This window comes from Emys orbicularis, chromosome 7 (genome assembly GCF_028017835.1).
Source record: "Emys orbicularis isolate rEmyOrb1 chromosome 7, rEmyOrb1.hap1, whole genome shotgun sequence".
NCBI lineage: Eukaryota > Metazoa > Chordata > Testudines > Emydidae > Emys > Emys orbicularis.
The window spans coordinates 18,624,718-18,644,903 of NC_088689.1; the positions used below are offsets into that span (position 1 = coordinate 18,624,718).

General features: G+C 40.3%; 1 protein-coding gene across 2 annotated transcripts in view; it reads right to left on the bottom strand.

The window, feature by feature from the left end:
- FGFR2 (fibroblast growth factor receptor 2) overlaps window positions 1-20,186 on the bottom strand; it is a 93,091-nt gene that overhangs the window by 65,054 nt on the left and 7,851 nt on the right. Inside the window, exons 2-3 of one of the 2 annotated variants that reach the window (XM_065407683.1) lie at window positions 7,912-7,986; window positions 551-720 (exon numbers count right to left, since the gene is read on the bottom strand). In XM_065407683.1, coding sequence (XP_065263755.1) covers window positions 551-720; window positions 7,912-7,986 — 245 coding nt within the window. The remainder of the gene's footprint in view (window positions 1-550; window positions 721-7,911; window positions 7,987-20,186) is intronic. The other variant, XM_065407682.1, reaches the window with a different exon arrangement.

The window sequence follows — 20,186 nt, forward strand, 5'->3', positions numbered from 1 at the left end:
CTATTTAAAATTCAAACAAAGCCTTGTAAGTAAGTAATTGCTGTTACTTTCCCTCAAACTCTGCTTCCCATTTCAGTTTCACAGACCATAAACTCCACAGAAAATAATAACTTTTGACTTCCGACCCTTCATTCATTAAACCCTCTGTAATCACCAATGTAGATTGTTGTATTTAACAATGTAGCTGAATATTCCAGGATACTAGAGCTGAAAGCTTGGGCTGCTAAGATCTGATCTGTAAAAAACATGTTTTGTAAAGTTATTTTTCTCTTAGTGTTCCAAATAAGCCCTCAAAAGTATCTTCAAATATGTTTATATTCTCTGAGACTGAATCTGTTTAAAAAAAAAGTTTTAAAACTCAGCTTGCAAGCTCAATAATGGCCAAAATAGACAGAAGAAAGGCAAGATCAACTAATCTTCTTTAGAGGACATTTTGTGATTCTAAGCCTGATCCAAAGTCCTTTGAGAGCTTTTCTATTGACTTTAATAGGCTTTGGATCAGCCCCATACTGCAGATGAGAAATGGCAATATAATAAAAAGTAATCTTACCTTGTATCCACCAATGCGATGCTCTTGTTTAAATTCTTTTCCATTCTTTAACCATCGCATGGTTGGTGTTGGGTTTCCCATAGCCGGGCAACGAAATTTGACGGTGTTAGCTGCTGGGACTGCATGTAATCTTTTCTCCATTTTGTCAGTGTGTGTCCAGTAGGGCGCTCCTGTTTCCAAAAATTAAATATTCAACAATAAGTATCTACAAACTGTTCTGAGCTCCCTTCCCACTGCCAGAATGTTTCGCTCTTGGTTTTGCAAGAATTGCTGTGGGAGACAATGTCATTTAGAGTTAGCACATAACTGGGGGTCACATGCTTCTGAGTTCTAATCACAGTTCTGCTGCTGACTTACTATGGTTAAGAGAACTATACCTGTAATTTACTTCACCGAGTCTCAGAAGTTAAAAGGATCTAAAAAGTGGGAGATATTACATGCCATGGGGCAAATTTGGACTCAGTTCATTTTTGCATATGTATTTTGACTGGCCACAGCTCGGTTAATAGTACCTCCCATGTCGGGAATATGAATTATCTGAGAAGATGCGGGTGGCCAAATGAGTCAAGTACACCAACAGCAAGAGGCAGACCCTGTCCAAGAACACTCTTCTGTGTAGGGTTTGCAGAGTGGTGGTCTCAACATGGATTTGGAGGAGAGCCAGACTCAAGTCAGCAAAATTGTATTTCATGCTTTCTCATCAGGACATGGCTTTTTAGAAGGTGGTTAGGGAGAAGAGTGCACAGCATTCAGCCAGAATTTGGCAGCATCTGTATTAAAGGTTACCTGATTAAAAAAAAAAGGATGATTCAAGGACAAAGTTGCAACCTTTGGATTTCTTCTGTTATGAGCTTGTCAAGATCCTTCAAACCAAAACTTCAGTGTATAGAAAAGCCCAATGTGGTTGTACAAAAATGATTGCATATCTGCAAGCCTACATTTACATGGATAACTATCATTACTGCACTCAAATGGATGTTTAGACCTCCAGATACCCATTTCCATCTGTAGTTACGGTCAGTGCTCACACAGATAGATAAATGTGATATGTGCATGTGTGCAAGAGGGCTTCTAGTGTCTAAAAACTGGGCCCTTAATATATCATGTACCAAAATCATAAACGTGATAAAAAAAATTGAAATCAGTCTGTTTTTACCCCGTGAATGCTGAGTTTGGAAAAAAATTACATATATATACACACACACACACACAGATAGATAAATAAATAGAGATAGATAATAGCTGATGCCCATGACTCATGGAGGTCTACTAGCACTGTCTATATAAGCCATGCACCGTACCAGTTTCCCACACACTTTGTCAGTTCAACTCAATTTTGAACGGCCCTAACATCCCTACTATACTAGAGCTAATCCTCTCAAGCAGAGTGTGTACTACTTGGGCTAAACTGCATAGTGGTTTCATAACACAGTTTTAATTAAGCCACCTTACCTGTTTAAAAAAAATATCAAGATCCGTTTAACAGTAGGAAATATTAATTTACTTACAATGGCTTCTTCCTGAAATCAATCAGATTAGCATGGAATTTTTAGGACTAAAAGGGGTCTAGAAAAATAATTGCACTTCTCTCAGCCCTGTTTCATTTCCTTCATTAGCAGTCTAGCACTCCACTATAAATAAACTCTTCCGTTCTTCAAATATTTATAGCACTTTTTACAATTGGTAAAAACTCAGAAATCCTGGGACCTCCCCCCCCCCCCCCAAATAAAAATACAGCTGGACAGAAATACAGGAATAATTTCTTTAACTACCTCTCCTCCATAAAGAAAAACATTCCAAAAGCAAGTCTTAAAATGATGCTAGATACGATAAGTGGGGTTTTTTTAGCCTGAAGAAGCAATTAGTGTTAAAATTAATGAACTAGAAAAGCAAAGTAAATTTGCACATGTAGTTGAAACATAAAATCGGGTAACTTGTAAGTATTTGGAATTAAAATGCAGGACCAAGAAATTGCTAAATGATCCAAAGTGAATAAAGATGCAGAGGAAAACACCATTAAAATTATGAGCTAAAAACAGTATTACCCTTACACACCAAAGGCTCCTTCAACAAATTGAAGTAGTAAGACCAAAGGAATTTACTTCATTTAGCAAAAAATGAATTACATTAAAACTACATCAAGCAAAGGGAGAGTTACATTAAAGAACTAATACATAAAAAGAATATTTTCTCTGCACCATTAAACATATTCAACAAGGTAGTGCAATGTGATCAAACAGATATGCTCACTGGGCCAAATCCATGATTTCTGAAGTCAGATTAAACTTGATTTTCACAAGCAATCTACTTACCTACCTGGCCATTTATTTACTCTGGGCTCCTCACTGAGATATCTGAGTACCTACAGAGAGCTGAGTGCATGCAATCCTTCCTACCATGTGTGTAGCACCAACCCAGCAGCTTCACAGCCAATACTATAATTAGACTTGGAAGGATTCATTTTTTATTGGTAAATGTCAGGAAACATTGATTTCACACACACAAACCAATGAAAAAATATTTCCATTGAAAATAATCAACTTTTAAAAATAAGCAAGATAAGAAAAATGCTGCTTGAGAGTTTATTAGAGTTCGTTTTAAAGATATTCACTTTGTATTTTTTGGCGTGATGTTCAAAATTTGTGTTTTAACAGTTGTAAAGCTTTGAGTGTTTGAACCACAGCGTCTACTGTAATTAAATAATTATTGTCTAACCTCCCCATAATTTCTGCAACTGTGAAAATTTTACAATCTATAAAAAGGAAAAAGCTTCAAAATAAACATTAATATGATCCATCGAAATTATCAAAAATAAAAATCAAATTCTGCCAAGCCTAACGATAACACATGGGCTGTAGTCATGTCCACAGCATGCACTGATTCAAGCATACAACATGAGAATGTGTGTGCGTACGAGGTTTGGAACCCCATAATTGCCTTCCCCCTTCCATATTGTCATGAAGGAAACTACTCCACAATTTACAGGGCTGGACTGAGTCCTCCTGGGAGGCTTGTCTGCAGAATATTCCTCCCAGCACAGTGGAACCAAGGCAATCAGGATCCAGACCTTAGTTGGAAGAAGGGTCCCCAAAACAATGCAGGTTTGGGCAATTAGATTTCTAGTTAATTAGTATATTTCTACTGCACTAAGACATATCTTTTCATGTTAATAATCAATCCTTCAAAGGGCTTTATGGTATTTCCTTAGACAATCATAGAGAGATATTTTAGCAACATACCAATTTTTTTTTTAAACAGAAATAAAAAGAAAGAGACAGAAGCATTTACAGACTTGTAATATCCATCTTCATTTTGTTTTGGTTTATTAAGGAGAAGAAATTATCAAAGAAAAACAAGGCAGCTTTTCTTCCTTTCTAGATTAACTTCTGACCAATTGTGCTTTTTACTGGCTTACGGAAAAATAACTTTTACCAGATCTACTAAAACCAAGAATCAATACATGTTAATATTTCTACAGGATCTTTTTATGAGCGAAACTGATCACATACCATCTTTGCTAACTAACCAGACACTGAAATGTATACAGATAGTTACAGTACATCAGTTTAAAGTTCACAGATGAACTGGTGAGAATTACTAATTACTTTTAGAATTCACGTTAGCTAAGAAAATATTCTGCTGACCTGCTCTGCCCTTGACTACAGATGTATTAAAACTAATCAGGCAAATCCCGCACATGCAAACTTGAAATTAGCCAATGCGGAGGAGCATTTTGCTTCAGGATTTACAAAGTCCTACAAAAAGTATCCAATAAACACAAATATAAAAGATGTCAACTGCACTGAAGCTTGACTAAAAACCACCTCCAGCAGGCAACACCCTGATTTAAGTGACCACCTCAAAGTATCCCGAAGGTTTCCAGCGCAATTGAATTTGAATTTGACCTTTACTTAAAGACCACTTCTACTAGACATCCAATTTTTGCTGCTCCCTTGAGAGGGTTTCCATTCTCTGCAGTTTGATTTGTTTGCACCTTTTTATCACTTTTCACCCTCTAGACAGGCATAGCTTATAACTATATAGCTTATCCTTCTGGATATTCTTCGAGTTTCAAAAGGAAGACTTGGGGTTTAAATACAGGTTGTTTTAAAACAAACGCTCATAATGCCAATATACTATTATTTAACTGAAAGGAAATGGGTTAAAAGGAGATGGAGAGAGAGGAACTGGATGTTCACAGGACTAAGTTGGGATATGATGCCTTTCATATATTAGAATTCAGTCCAAGTTAGAAGTGACCTGCCTGATGGTCGTTCAGTGGCCCATGCCCATGTGAAATGACAGTAGGTGGCGTCAGGCAAGTAATTCGTGGACAAGCGTCCATATCACACAAATCATCCCAACTGATACTTATGACAGCATTCTCAGCAATGAGCACAAACAGCTAAAACAATCCTTCAAATTGCTGACCGCCCGTCAACTCCCATTGAGGTCAGTGGTGTATTAATTATGATGTGACCAAGTAGCAAATGGTGGCAATGCACTTCCATTGAGGCCAAGAGAAGCTGAGGACGCTCAGCACCACGTAGGAGGCATTCTGTGACTTGCAAGATTGGGCCCTGAATCAGCATTTGTGACCAATAGCCTTGTAGCCCCTAGAGGTGGCCCTCAAAACCAGGATGGAGGCAGACTGTCAGGTCAGTGAAGCTTGAACTGCCACCAAAGCTATTCTGTGGAAAGAGGATTTTATTTTCTAGTACATTCAGTACTACTACCCCCTCAAAACCAGGATGGAGGCAGACTGTCAGGTCAGTGAAGCTTGAACTGCCACCAAAGCTATTCTGTGGAAAGAGGATTTTATTTTCTAGTACATTCAGCCCAGCACCACTAATCACTTAAACAAAAGCTGGAAGCAATAGAAACCCAGTCAGGATACTGCCTGGGACAAATCTACCCCACTGTTTTCTGACCGTTCAAATATCTGTCAACATGTAAGGATACCAAATACCGAATGATATATGCTGTGCATGCCCTTCACTTAAAAAAATGCACATAGGCCAAAATGATCAAACTTAGTTGCCTACATTTCTGCTCCTAAATCCATAATTTAGTCACCCTACATAAAAGCAGCCTGGTTTCAAAGCTGCTGAGCATTTGCAGCACCCATGAACGGCAAGGGGAGTTGTGTGTTCTTGGCACCTTTGAAATAAGACTGCATTTATCGACAGATTTAGGTGCCTTCGTGTGAAAACTTTGGCCACACAAAATAGATGTGTAACCAAATAAATGTATAAATAGTATTTTAAAAGACATTTTTCAAAAGTAGTGAATAAAACCACACAAAATGTTTGCTTTATTTCTAAGCATCCAGGATTGAGAACGCCAAGGTTTGGTTTCCTGAGAAGGCACTGCAGCCATTTCCTTCCCCACCCTTGCAAGAACCAGGAAGAAGACCTAGGAAAAGTGTCTTTCTAGGGCTTCCATTTGCAGGCTGGCAGAGCAGTTTGTGAAAGCCTTATTAAAGAGAACTCTAACAGTTGTCTTTCTCATCACAGATTCTGTTTCTTTGTGTTTACGCCTAAAAATTAAACAAACTTTTATTTTGCCACACAAAATGAGTTTTTAATATGCAAAGTCTAAGGTTACATCATCAGGGTCATTTTGAGCAGCAAGAATGCAAAAGAACCTTGCTAATCTGGACATCCTAAAATCATCGGTCTTTCTCCCTCTTCTCAGCAAAGAGTTAGCAATGAAGACTCATATTACAAGAATGTCACTACTGTGGCAAAATACACTACAGAACATATAAATAATAGTAGTAAATTAAACTTGTTAAATAAGCAAACAAAGCACTTTTGTGAGGCAGCGATCTGGACTTTTCCTCTTTGCTCACTTTAGTCATTCACGAAATTCATTCCATCAAATGTCTCTCCCACAGTTATTAGTGTGATTCAGAAGCTCCACTGTATTGACTAACTTGTTAAAAAATGCCACAAAATCTTTTCAGCGAGTGTAAAACAAACTTGAAGATCGTCATTTAAATATGGACGTTCCCTAAAACATGCAACACAGAATTATGCTCTCATGTGCATTTGCTATATTCACCAGCTTTGACTATGAAACTCTGTTTTTAAAGGAAATGTCTCTTTTCCAAACTTGTCAATTATCCTTGCCACCACATTCCTTTGTCAATGCAGCCTAGAGCTGCTTAATCTCAGCCACTTTAAGATGCACCTGTGAATCAGACTGGGTTAATCACACTAACAGATGGCAGGGGCCAAACAGTCAGCTAAAAACTTATATAATTTAAATAGCATCTAACATTTCACAGCGTCAGAACAGAGGCAGTTATATACAGCAGTATCTCTAGTACAGTTGAATAACACCGGTACTTAATCACTTGAACGTATGTTTCGGCTACGTATTATATGCCAAAGAAGAGCTAATTACAAAGCAGGCTGAAGAATGAATGTACTGCTTGACTGCTATATACTGTAGCGATATGACATCTCTAATGCATGATCTCTAAGTAAGTTAATGTGAAATGTAGCAGTCTATGTTCTTTAAATCAGTGATACTACAAAAGTGTGCACAATGGCACACTACCAGTAATCCACAAGGCTTTGATAATAATTCCATGGAGCCACATAAGAAATCAATATGAATATATTTTTCCTCCTAGTGATTGATCCATTTAGGCCATATTAATAACTCTCTAAATAACCAAAAGGGAAGGAAGTATAATGTCCATATAGGTTTCAGATTCTTTTAACCCACTTTCACATTAACTGAGTATCATAAATGTTCAAGTTTAGTTGGACTACTAATTAGAGAAAGTGCTTTCCATGGGATCAAATCCTGCAGTCCTCACTCCAGGAATAAATCCCATTGTCTTCAAGTCCATTAATTGTCTCCAGTAGAATATCTGCCTGAGTAAAGGCTGCAGGATTTGGTCCATTAAGGTTCAGTTAAAAATAGTTCCAAACCACCTTTTAATTAACTCATTCTCAAACAGATTATTTTTCTTTAGTTAAACTTCAAATCAGACACAAGAGCAGAAAGTGAAAGGGGATGATAGTTTATAAATTGGACTCCATAACACAACAATGGTTAACTTTAATTTAGGAAGAAGGAAAACTACTAAAAAGTTAATGATAAACTAAGGTAGAAAGAACAGACCAGTAAAACAAACTGGGTATGCAACAATGTTAGTTTATTTTCATGTTCCAGAGTCATGAAATAAGTTATACAGAGAAAACAGTTGGAAAAAGTTATTGCTATTTGATATCACATGCATTTAAGAGCCAAGAAGCCAAGTAGTTGACAGTGCAAAAGGTTAGAAAGCAACTACTTTCCACATGGATCCCGCCAGTCACCTCCAGCAGTCAGCTGTTACTTACTCATATGGTTGTTGTCATTCACAAAATCCTCTGAGCCATCATTGTCATCTTCATCATCTCCAGATGAAAGAGCATCTGCATATTAAAGATGATCATATCTTTTATATGATGCATTTTGTAACACACGCAATTTCCTACACTTTAGAACACCTAAACAAGGTACATCTGGATTAGATTTTCTTTAAATGTGCCGAAGTTAAATGAGCAGCAAACCCAATCATAAAATGTGTATTATTCTTAAAAAACCTGGGTAATAATCCTGAAATTGCTGTAAAGATTTCAAAGCAAGGCAGCTAATTACAGAAAATCTATTTCTTTCCAGTTATGATTCTTTTCTTCTTAAGATCTCTAATTGTCTCAGGAATGATTTGTCACTAGACAGACTGTAGGATGCAGGTAACACAGCAACATGCAGAACTGCGTGGTTGGTTCTAGGATATGCTTATACTTCTCATATGAAAATCATATCAGTTAAATACATTACACAGGCTGTTTTATCATTGTGGTCACTCCGTAGAACCTAATCCAGTATTTTACACATACAGCAAAGAGTCACATCTTCAGCTGGCATAAATCAGCATAGGTCCATTGAAGTAAATGAAGTATGATGCCAATTTACACCTGTTCAGGATCTGGCTCAAGGGGAAAATATTAGAAACTTCACTATATGAAAGGCTGTTCTGTGTATCCTACTTTCTGTCTCACTGGACTTCTTCAAATTAGAACAGAATGTAGCACTTTTAACACTGAAAATTGCTACTACATGCAAGATCTGTGTTCAGCTCACTCACCTGTAATATTTACAATGAAGTATAGAGTATCACTTTCTGTAGTCCTAACAGCAGTGCAAGCATAGAGGCCCGAATCTCTGGGTGCAGCATCTTTAATTTGCAAGTATTCCCCACTAATCACTGTTCTATTATTGGGCCCCAATTGGACCCCATCTTTAGTCCAAATGATGGCATCTTTCAACTGACAACGTAACTTAAGTGGATCTCCTGGAAGTGCTGAGTACACATCTGGCTGAGAGATTTGGTATTTGGTTGGTGGCTCTGCAAAAGTGGAAGGAAGGAGGAAAAAGAAAAAGGGAAAGGAGAGAATTGCCAACAAAAGTCAGTGAAGGCCCCTTTCATCCACAGAAATTAAGTTATGTTAAGAAAATGTTTCATTATCAGATTCTCCCAGCAATCTCTTTCTTAAAATGGAAAGGCATGCAGTTATGGAGCACATTTTACTTGTGAAAAGTAAACCGCAAAGAAAGTCCCTGCCAAAGCAGCAGTGGTCCTTCCTCTCTTCATTGGGATAGCTTTGCGTGTGATTATAAAGAGGCACATCACACATAACTGCTTCTTATTGTATGTTAACCCTGTAACATTCTTATTGTGTGTTAACCAAAAGCTGCCTACAAAATATTCTAATTCTGGACAGGTGAATGTCTCAGAGTCTGAGATTCTGAAGATCTCAAGGCAATTTGGGGGACAGGGAGGTGACTCACAAAACTAATTCAAAATTGAGGACATTTACTTCATCCCTGTACTTAAATGAATGATATTTTCCCCAAGAGAAATTCATTTTAGAAATAGAAAACAAAACATTTTTCTACCTGAGAGGTTCTGAACAGGGATAAGGTGATAGAAGAACAAAATATAAGCTGGCATAAATCCATTGCTTATACACAGTATACATGACTAATTTATCCCCTCTCTCTGGCACCTCTCTGCTCCTTTTTCAAACTTCCCATATTTGTTTTCCATACTGCCCACTCTCTGCTCCAGCTTACAGTCATTTTTTTCCATTGAATTGATTCTCTCCAGTTCTTATTTCACGCTCTCTCCTGAGTAGAATGTGGACACCTAGTGACATGTGAGTGAAGCTTTCAAACTCAAGATGAGACAGTTCACCCTTCTGTTCCCTTACTGTACCAGGATATTCACAAGAACTTCAGCAGCTGTTTTCTCAAACAAATTTGATATGCAAATTACGTTTTTCTATATTTATTATGAGCGAAATCATCTTCTCCCAAAATAAAACCCAAAAGAACACCAAAAATTCACTTCACAGTTACCTCAGTATTTCCCCCTCAAGTGGACAGATTCCTGTCCTTGTGAGACATGGAGCGTGAGAATTAGAAACCCCACAAAGCCCTAGGCTTCATTGTACGGAGGTATTTGCATAGAGTTGGTCCCTCTGTACCCATGGGTTCCTCCCAGAAGCAGTTATGTAGCCACAGTCTACTCTCCTCCACACTTGTACTCCTCCTCCCTTTCTCCAGATGGAATAGCAAGCAAAGAAGGGGAGGGTGTGTCATGTGGAGCAGCTGCTCTCCAGCTCCTAAGAACCCCAACAAATATCCTTCAACATGCAGACACCAACTGTGCAGTATGCCTATGCGTATATGTATAAATAAAATATACAGATTTTGTAGTTGGGAGCCAAGCATCATCTTAAAATAGGCGATGTCAACTCTTACTTCTGGGAACAACAATCTTTAGCCAAGGTCTTCAAAGAGCTATAATACAGCTTGACACTTTTTACAAGCTCATTTTACCTCACCCACCTTAGTCTTATCATAGAATTATAGAATATCAGGGCTGGAAGGGACCTCAGGAGGTCATCTAGTCCAACCCCCTGCTCAAAGCAGGACCAATCCCCAACTAAATCATCCCAGCCAGGGCTTTGTCAAGCCTGACCTTAAAAACCTCTAAGGAAGGAGATTCCACCACCTCCCTAGGTAACTCATTCCAGTGCTTCACCACCCTCCTAGTGAAAAAGTTTTTCCTAATATCCAACCTAAACCTCCCCAACTGCAACTTGAGACCATTACTCCTTGTTCTGTCATCAGGTACCACTGAGAACAGTCTCGATCCATCCTCTTTGGAACCCCCTTTCAGGTAGTTGAAAGCAGCTATCAAATCCCCCCTCATTCTTCTCTTCTGCAGACTAAACAATCCCAGTTCCCTCAGCCTCTCCTCATAAGTCATGTACTCCAGCCCCCTAATCATTTTTGTTGCCCTCCGTTGGACTCTTTCCAATTTTTCCACATCCTTCTTGTAGTGTGGGGCCCAAAACTGGACACAGTACCCCATATGAGGCCTCACCAATGTCGAATAGAGGGGAATGATCACGTCCCTCGATCTGCTGGCAATGCCCCTACTTATACAGCCCAAAATGCCATTAGCCTTCTTGGCAACAAGGGCACACTGTCGACTCATATCCAGCTTCTCGTCCACTGTAACCCCTAGGTCCTTTTCTGCAGAACTGCTTCCTAGCCATTCGGTCCCTAGTCTGTAACAGTGAATGGGATTCTTCCGTCTTAAGTGCAGGACTCAGCACTTGTCCTTGTTGAACCTCATCAGGTTTCTTTTGGCCTAATCCTCTAATTTGTCTAGGTCCCTCTGTATCTTATCCCTACCCTCCAGTGTATCTACCACTCCTCCCAGTCTTGCTGGCATATTAAGAATTCCACTGATCCATTATACAGGTTAAACATAGTGCACCAAATAGTGCTATTACAAAAGTGATCTCCGGATGGAGGACAAGTGGTTTCTACATATATTTCATTTCAGTAAAGATTAAACCCAAGAAAACTGGAAAACTCACATCCTAGTGCCAAAGATTTTTTTAAGTTACCTGAAATTGCAAAACAAACAAGATGACAAATTTACTCTGCAGTACAAGAGTTGACAGACTTCTCTGTAGCTTCTGTAGTGGGCTCTATCTTCACAGTAAATTTATTTTACAGAATTACTCTATGCCAACAATTGACAGACGTCTTTAAAAATGACTTTGTTTAAATTTTTAAAATGCCAATATAGGTGGTGTTAACATTATTCAGTCTTCTCTTTCTCTGTTATAAGGGGTATTTTACTGAACAGTTCAAGAAAGCAAACGGTCAGGGCTCTCTGGATCCCATTGCAATGTCTCCACATACAGATTACTCCAACTGTGATTACATGCCGTGAAAGATAAACCATATTAAAACTCCATCCCTAAATGAATTCTTTTGAAATGGCTATCCTAATTAATCTTTCAACACAAGTCAAAAGTCATATTTAACCACAGCTCTAAAAGAAAAATTACTAGTAAGCCAACAAAGAATGGACAGCTGATATACTGAGCTGTACAAATTAGTAATCCTTGACCTAGTGCATTATTCTCTATTAATATCATCTGCAGGAAGGTAAAGCACCAAGAGTTGTCATGAAATAACCACTGTTTGGAAGGAGTGAGCTATTTCAGGTAAGGCTTTGTGTTTATAGCAGCACTTAAGACTGCCACTTTTTATAATGTTTGCCTATAAAACTTTTCCAGTGTGGGTGTTGAATTGGTGCCCAAATGCAAACAGGGAACAGGTGGGATACTGAAGCACTATCCTGTCCAATAGTTTCATAGTGAAAGGTCAACAGGTTTCAACTGTTAACTGTTCCCGCCAACTACAGTACTCTACAAAATTACCCTCCTCTCCAAGTACTCTGTGCCCAGTTAATAAATATTTTGACACTCGGATGAGATTTACAGCAAGGAATACAGGGCCAATTTCTACACTCACACATTGTGTAACCCAATTAATGCTGGCCCTTAGGCCCACACTGGGGCTGTTCCTGTAACCCAACCTCATATGGGTGCACAAGGGCACAAGAATCTTTCGCTTTTCTTGTGCCTGCATCCTGGAGTTTGCCTCAGATGCAGCCTTGTGGTTCCCTCAAGCACAAGGCCGACTCAGTACTACCAGACATTTGGCACCCCAAAAGGGGTAAGGAAAAGACAAGGCCATGACTCCCCACCATCAAGGAAATCTTCACAATTGCAGAGGGTGGCACCTCCCTCCGACACAGCTCCAATGCATGTAGGACCAATTTGGCCCCTAAGGCCAAGTTTATAAGTTGACAATTTACTCAATCGGGTGTGGAAGACGGATGCAGCCAAACACTCTTTGTATCTTATAGTACTCGGGTCCTTATATCACCCCATCACTGTGGTATCTGAGTGCCTCCAGTGGTGCATTAAGCAATGTAACTATCATCTGTCCTTCCACCCTAAAAAAAAAATATTTTTTTTAAGGATTTCAAACTGCAGTTCAATTCTTAATTCTTGAAAAAAAAGACTCCTTTTCTTTTACATTCATGTCACTCATCTGCTGACAGTTACATCATTATTTTAAGGTCAGACGTGAAAACATGAACACATCCATGACAACATAGGTGGAGAAAAAGCAAGGGGGAGTCCCTTGCAAAACTGGGCACCTCTGGGATAAATGTTTGACAAACAGACTTCGGTGTCTTTCCCCCCAACCCTGCCCTCCCCATGTCTCTCAGCATGGTTTATGCCAACCGACCATCCTGAACAAATGGTGTAAATGCTGTTTGCTTAAGAGCCAAGTGGCCAGAAGAGAGGACTGTGGAAATTCCCACAGCTCATTTTCATATGACTATGAATTCAATTATATTCCAAACAGCATTTCCATTTAGGGCATGACCAATCTAAACAAGAGATTTATATATGTATTTTATTATGTTTTCTAAATTTATTAAAATATTAACAAAAGGCTAAGAATGTGGATATCATACTTAGTCAAACAAGCTAACCATCAGCTAACAACAGATCCCACCCCAATAAATAAATAAATAAAGTCCCAGCAAAGATTCCCTAAAAGCTCTCCACCTTCACAAAAGCCTTATCCCCCTCCCCCCAGTCAAGCCTCTTCCACTTCAAAAGCCTTAGTAACTAACCAAACACCCTCTGCAGCACAAAGACCCATCCTGTATTGATGAATCAGAGAGGCTGGTTGCAAAGTTGACAGCCCCTCACAGAGAAGACTCTGCTGCCAGCCCATTCTCTTTTAAACTGAGGGGGACTGTGTCAATATGAGATGGGAAGAGTGGCTATCCTAAGGCTAATCTAACAGAGAAAGGTATAACAAGAGCCAACTTGGCTGGAAGTTGAAGCTAGGCGAGTTCAGACTGGAAATAACGTGCACATTTTTAACAAAGTAACCATTGGAAGAACTTACCAAGAGTCATGATGGATTCGCCAACACTGGCAAATTTAAAATCAAGATTAGATCTTTTTCTAAAAGATACGCTCTAGGAATTGTCTAGTCTCTATGGAGGTCAGTCTAGATGACCACAGTAATCCCTTCTGGCCTTGGAATCTATGTCTCTAATAAGGCATTGAAAGTCCCAAACCATTTGGGCTTTGTAGGTCAAAAACAAAACCTTTAGCACTATCCAGAAACCAACAGGCAGCAGGTAAAGATCAAGGAGCACAGTTCACAAAGGGTGGGCACCACCACCACCCCTCATTTAGTAGTGTGGGGATCATTCTTGCCACATCTTCCACTTGCTTCCCCCAACCTACCAGAATCTCTTCAGTCTTGTCTGGATTGAGCTTCAGCCAGCTAGCTCTCATCCATGTCCCAATCTCTTTTCAAAATCCTAGGCCAGGCATAGCTAGACTTCTCCAGCTGTTCTGTTGCCATACTTTATCTCCCAAATACACTGCAGTCATAGAATATCAGGATTGGAGGTCATCTAGTCTAGTCCAGCCCCCTGCTCAAAGCAGGACCAATCCCCAGACAGATTTTTGCCCCAGAACCCTAAATGGCCCCCTCAAGGATTAAACCCTGGGTTTAGCAGGCCAATGCTCAAATCACTGAGCTGTCGTTCCCCCCAAGTCAGTCAGTCACAGTCACAGACACACACACACACACACACACACACACACACACAGCAAAGACTAATTTTTTCCTCTAAAACGAAATTTAAAAAATGTCAGTACAATCAGAAGCAAAAGTCTTTATAAAATATATAGCACCGAAGAATGGGAACTGGACTTCATTCTGATAGTTACAGACAGAAGAAAGGTGTGACAAATTCTAGTTCTCTTTCAAAGAAACTACTGAACAAAATTACGTGTACTACTGTATTTCAAATCACAGCCTCATTTACAAAATATGTTAGGAAACAGATTCCCATAAATTGAGGGATTTTTTTCTGGCATCCTTTAACCCTTTGATCTTTAGTCTATAAAGAAGTGGGCTTCTCAGCTAGTCTGAGGTGTGCAGGGCTGTACCACCAATGAGATAAGATGAAAAAAGGTGTAGCTCTGAGATGAAAAATATACATTAGAAAGCCATTTCAAAAGGGAAAGTTACTCTGCCCTGGTGGAAGAAACTTGCAAAACAAGTTATGATGTCATGTTCTGTATGCCTCGTACTCCAATGAGTGCATACTTTACAGCAACAGTGAGTAATTACAGTATGAGCCTACAGGACCATAATAATGTCTCTCACATGCTACACACACTAGGACAGGGAGGGAAAAAAATGAATCTCTTCCAGTAGAAATATTTCCCATCATCATCATGGGAAGGGGAAAATATTACCTGGCGCTGACTTGTTTTCCTAAGCACTGAGGACTTAAACAAAAATAATAATGATGGAGAAATAGCAAAGGGTTCCAACATTTGAAGATCCTACTAGCAAAGAGGAAAGCCTCAGAAACACACCTAAAATGAATCCCTCTGAGATTACTTCGATTTCAAGTAATACTGGTTGGAAACTGGTTGGTTATCAATATGAGAGAAGTAATGCTGCATACTCCTGCAGAGAGCTACTTTCAGCTCTATTTAGTCGTGGCAGTGAATACCAGGATGTAGATCATGCATGGCAGAATACAACATTTAAAATAAATAACTGCAATTTCTGTAAAAGATCTGATTACCAAGGATTCTTATTCACCATGTGTGAAAGTCACATTTCCCCCGACGTAGCTAAGGAGGGGACAGAATACAACAGAAATGACACCATTCCACTGCTCGAGACAACATGAGGAGTATTGCAAAGGAACTCCAGAGCGCTCTGCAGGTGATGGCATTACGGTCCAGGGTGGCCCACTGCACAGGATGCCCCAGCAGGCTCTTGGGGAGGCAATGAAGTAATGGAGTGTGGCCAGCAGATCCTCAAACTACACAGAGTCTCTAGCTACAAACCCTACATAAGGACGGGGGAGGGCATAGTGGGACACAGAAACTATTTCAGGTACTGTACTGGTGGTTGCAAAGTGGCTGCCTCAGTGTCACATGTCCTGCCTCCAGGTTGGAGCGTGATGGTTGCATCTCACAGAACCTCTGCGTTGGTCCCCTGTGAGAAAGCTTATTTGTTCAGGCTTTGCACAGGGAGTGAGAATTTCACCCAGCATTCACAGTCCACCTTACTGCAGTAGAAAGAACTTTACCACAGAAGTGTCCCTGGAGTTATGGCTGCAATAGTACACAATACACATGGAAAATGCCTAGTCTTACATGCTCCGGGGTTTAGCTATGCACTGCGTGATCTTGGAAGTCACACCAGTTACATTATTATGTATCCTTTAATTATATTGCAGTTATGGTGACCACATGTCATCAGCAGGACTTGAACCTATGACCTTGAGCTCCAAAGTACAGACCCCTATCATTGGAGCTAAAGAATAACTCCATTAGCTGGACACACTAGTAGATCGTTATCCTAACATAAGAATGGCCATACTAGGTCAGAAGGTCCATCAAGCCCAGTATCCATCCTGTCCTCTGACAGTGGCCAATGGCAGATGCCCCAAAGGGAATGAACAGGTTATCATCAAGTGATCCATGCCCTGTCAACCAATCCCAGCTTCGGGCAAACAGAGGCTAGGAACACCATTCCTGCCCATCCCGGCTAATAGCCACTGACAGACCTATCTTCCATGAATCTATCTAGCTCTTATAGTATTGGCCTTCACAACACCCTCTGGCAAGGAGTTCCAGAGGTTGACAGTGCATTGCGTGAAAAAAATACTTTCTTCTGTTTGTTTTAAACCTGCTACCTATTAATTTCATTTGGTGGCCCCTTGTATTATGAGAAGGAGTAAATAACACTTCCTTATTTACTTTCTCTATACCACTCATGATTTTATAGACCTCTATCATATCCCCCCTTAGGCGCCTCTTTTCCAAGCTGAAAAGTCCCCGTTTTATTAATCTCTCCTCATACGGAAGCCGTTCTATACCCCTAATCATTTTTGTTGCCCTTTTCTGAACCTTTTCCAATTCCAATATATCTTTTTTGAGATGGGGCGACCACATCTGCACGCAGTATTCAAGGTGTGGGTGTACCATGGATTTATATAGAAGCAATATGATATTTTCTGTCTTATCATCTATCCCTTTCTTCTGTTCACTTTTTTGACTGCCGCTGCACATTGAGTGGATGATTTCAGAGAACTATCCATAATGACTCCAAGATCTCTTTCTTGAGTGGTAACAGCTAATTTAGACTCCATCATTGTATATGTCTAGTTGGGATTATGTTTTCCAATGCGCATTACTTTGCATTTATCAATATTAGATTTCATCTGCCATTTTGTTGCCCAGTCACCCAGTTTTGTGAGATCCTTTTGTAGCTCTTCGCAGTCTGCCTGGGACTTAACTATCTTGAGTAGTTTTGTATCATCTGCAAATTTTGCCACCTCACTGTTTACCCCTTTTTCCAGATCATTTATTAATATATTAAATAGGATTGGGCCCAGTACAGATCCCTGGGGGACACCACTATTTACCTCTCTCCATTCTGAAAGCTGACCATTTATTCCTACCCTTTGTTTCCTATCTTTTAACCAGTTACCAATCCATGAGAGAACCTTCCCTCTTATCCCATGACTGCTTATTTTGCTTAAGAGCCTTTGGTGAGGGAGCTGGTCAAAGGCTTTCTGAAAATCTAAATACACTATATCCACTGGGTCTCCTTTGTCCGCATGCTTGTTGACCCCCTCAAAGAATTCTAGTAGATTGGTGAGGCATGATTTCCCTTTACAAAAACCATGTTGACTATTTCCCAACAAATTATGTTCATCTATGTGTCTTGACATTTTTGTTCTTTACAATAGTTTCAACCAATTTGCCCGGTACTGAAGTGAGGCTTATCCTCTATGAAAACTAGATGATGTGTACTTCACACACAGTTATTCAATCTCAAAAACTAAAGCAAATATCGACGCTAATTACAGTGGGATCTTTCGTGTAACATGTAAAACAATAAAAAGGGACATCAACCTTTTCTAGAACCTTGAATGCAGCATTTTGTGAAACAACCTTTACTACTGCTAAAAGGCACACTTTGAGAGATGGGCAGAGAGAGACAAATATCAAGTGTCTCCTCATTGCTTCTCCCTCCAACAACAGCACAACATCAGATCTTTGTTGCTCCTGCACAGAGCACTTACTTGATGACACAGCAGTAGAGGGGTTGAGCTGGTTTCATTTTGCTACCTGCTGCTATCTGCTTGACTGGGAAACACTATGTATAGGAGACATGACCCTGGGAAAGGGATGGGTCTATTTGATTAAGGATCCAGAAAAAAACAAAGCATCTTAAACCAACCACCAGACTAATCCCAAACTATAGCTTTTTTTCCAGTCCCCTATTTCCATTTGTAAGAGTGATGAAGGGGAAGTGCTTTCCACTCCCCATCACCTAAAAATTGAACTAAGCCTCTGTCTTCAAGGCTCACACCATCCTCTGGTGGTGTTATCACTATAAACATAAAGTTATACTATGTTCCCATGGTAAGATTAGAAGTTGCATAACTTCTGGACAGAGAGGGGACCTACTCAGGTTCTCTGGGAGCAAATCAGTGGTTGCTTTTTAAGTAAAAACTAGACCACACACACGACTACATTCATACTCTTGATTAAAGCAGCTCAGGAAAAACAGGTTGCTTGTTTGCTAGTGTGCTTTAAAGCCAATTCATCAAAATCAAAAACTTTTCATTGGAAAATGTCAGTTTCTCAGGTCCAGGATGGAATTTCTGATCAGAGAGAGAGAGACCCAGAGCCAATTTCCCAGTGTTTAGGGCACTCACATGGGAAATAGGAAAGTTCAAGTCCCTCTTCCAAATCAGAAAGAGCTCCTACGTCCCAGGTGAGTGCCCTAACCATCACAGACTATTGAGAGGTGGGTCTCTCTCAATCTCTCCAGCTGGAGCTTTTCCACTTTATAGAAATAATTAAGTATTCCTTGGGACAGAGAGACTGACTCTATAGCCCAGGAGTTGCGGGGCTCACCTGGGATGTGAGAGTTGCAGGGTCTTAAACCTTGGAATCTCTAATTTTTTGCAGGACAGGAAAATAATTTCCCACCCAGCTCTCCTTTTGACTCAATCACCTCATCTGGAAGTCTATTCTGCGAATTCACTATTCTCCTTGTAAAATAAAACCTCCTTTGACGACTAGGATGGGACTTTTAGACATCAGTGGAATTGGATGCCTATAATTCCCTTATCAGAAGGGTAGCCGTGTTAGTCTGGATCTGTAAAAAGCAACAAAGAGTCCTGTGGCACCTTAAAGACTAATAGATGTATTGGAGCATAAGCTTTCGTGGGTGAATACCCACTTCGTCAGATGCATGGGCATTCTTGAAACTCCTATCCTTAATACATTATTCTTAACTTAAACCATGGCGTATCATCTGACTTTGGTCTGTCCCAAGTACCATCAAGATTCAAAATCTATTTGGTTCCATTTAAATGCTAATGCTATTTGCCATGCACACCCCAAAGAACAGGAGCTGAGGCATGGACCAAATTCTGACCTTCGTGTAATCTGTCAGCTCCAATGGAGTTTCTCCAGATACGAGCTTTAAGTCAGAGGTTCAAACTGATCCATGGACCACCAGTGGTCCGCGAGCGCCATTCAGGTGGTTCGTGGATAGTTCCCTTTAAGGTGTGTGCCTGGGCGGCCCCACATGAGAGAATTAAGGGCCACCCACCTAATTAGTGGAGCCGTGCAGGCGTGGCTTCACTAATTAGGTGCCTGGACCCTGGAGAAGACGCACATGTAAGATGAGGTGGTGGCCTTGGGGGGAATAGGGGGTAGGTGGGAGGAGGCAGTGGGGTGAGAAGAGGGGGTGGGGGGAATTTGGGATGTGCAGGGCTGCGGCGGCCAGAGAAAGAGGTGACTTTCCCCAGTTCCAGGGCCGTGGCTGCCAGGGAGAGACAGTCCTCCTTTCCGGCCCCAGCTCTGTGGCTGCTATAGCAGGGGAGAGACCCTCCTCCTTCACAGCCCCAGCTCGGGGGCTGCCGCTGTGGCAGGGGAGAGACCCCCCTCCTTCCCAGCTCCAGCTCGGGGGCTGCCGCGGTGGGGGAGAGAGGGCACATCCATCGCATTAGAAAGGTAACAGTACTAATATTAAAATATGAGTTGTGTGCTTTTATTTGAGTTGTGTGCTATTTATTTGTAGAACAAAAACGTTAACGATTAAA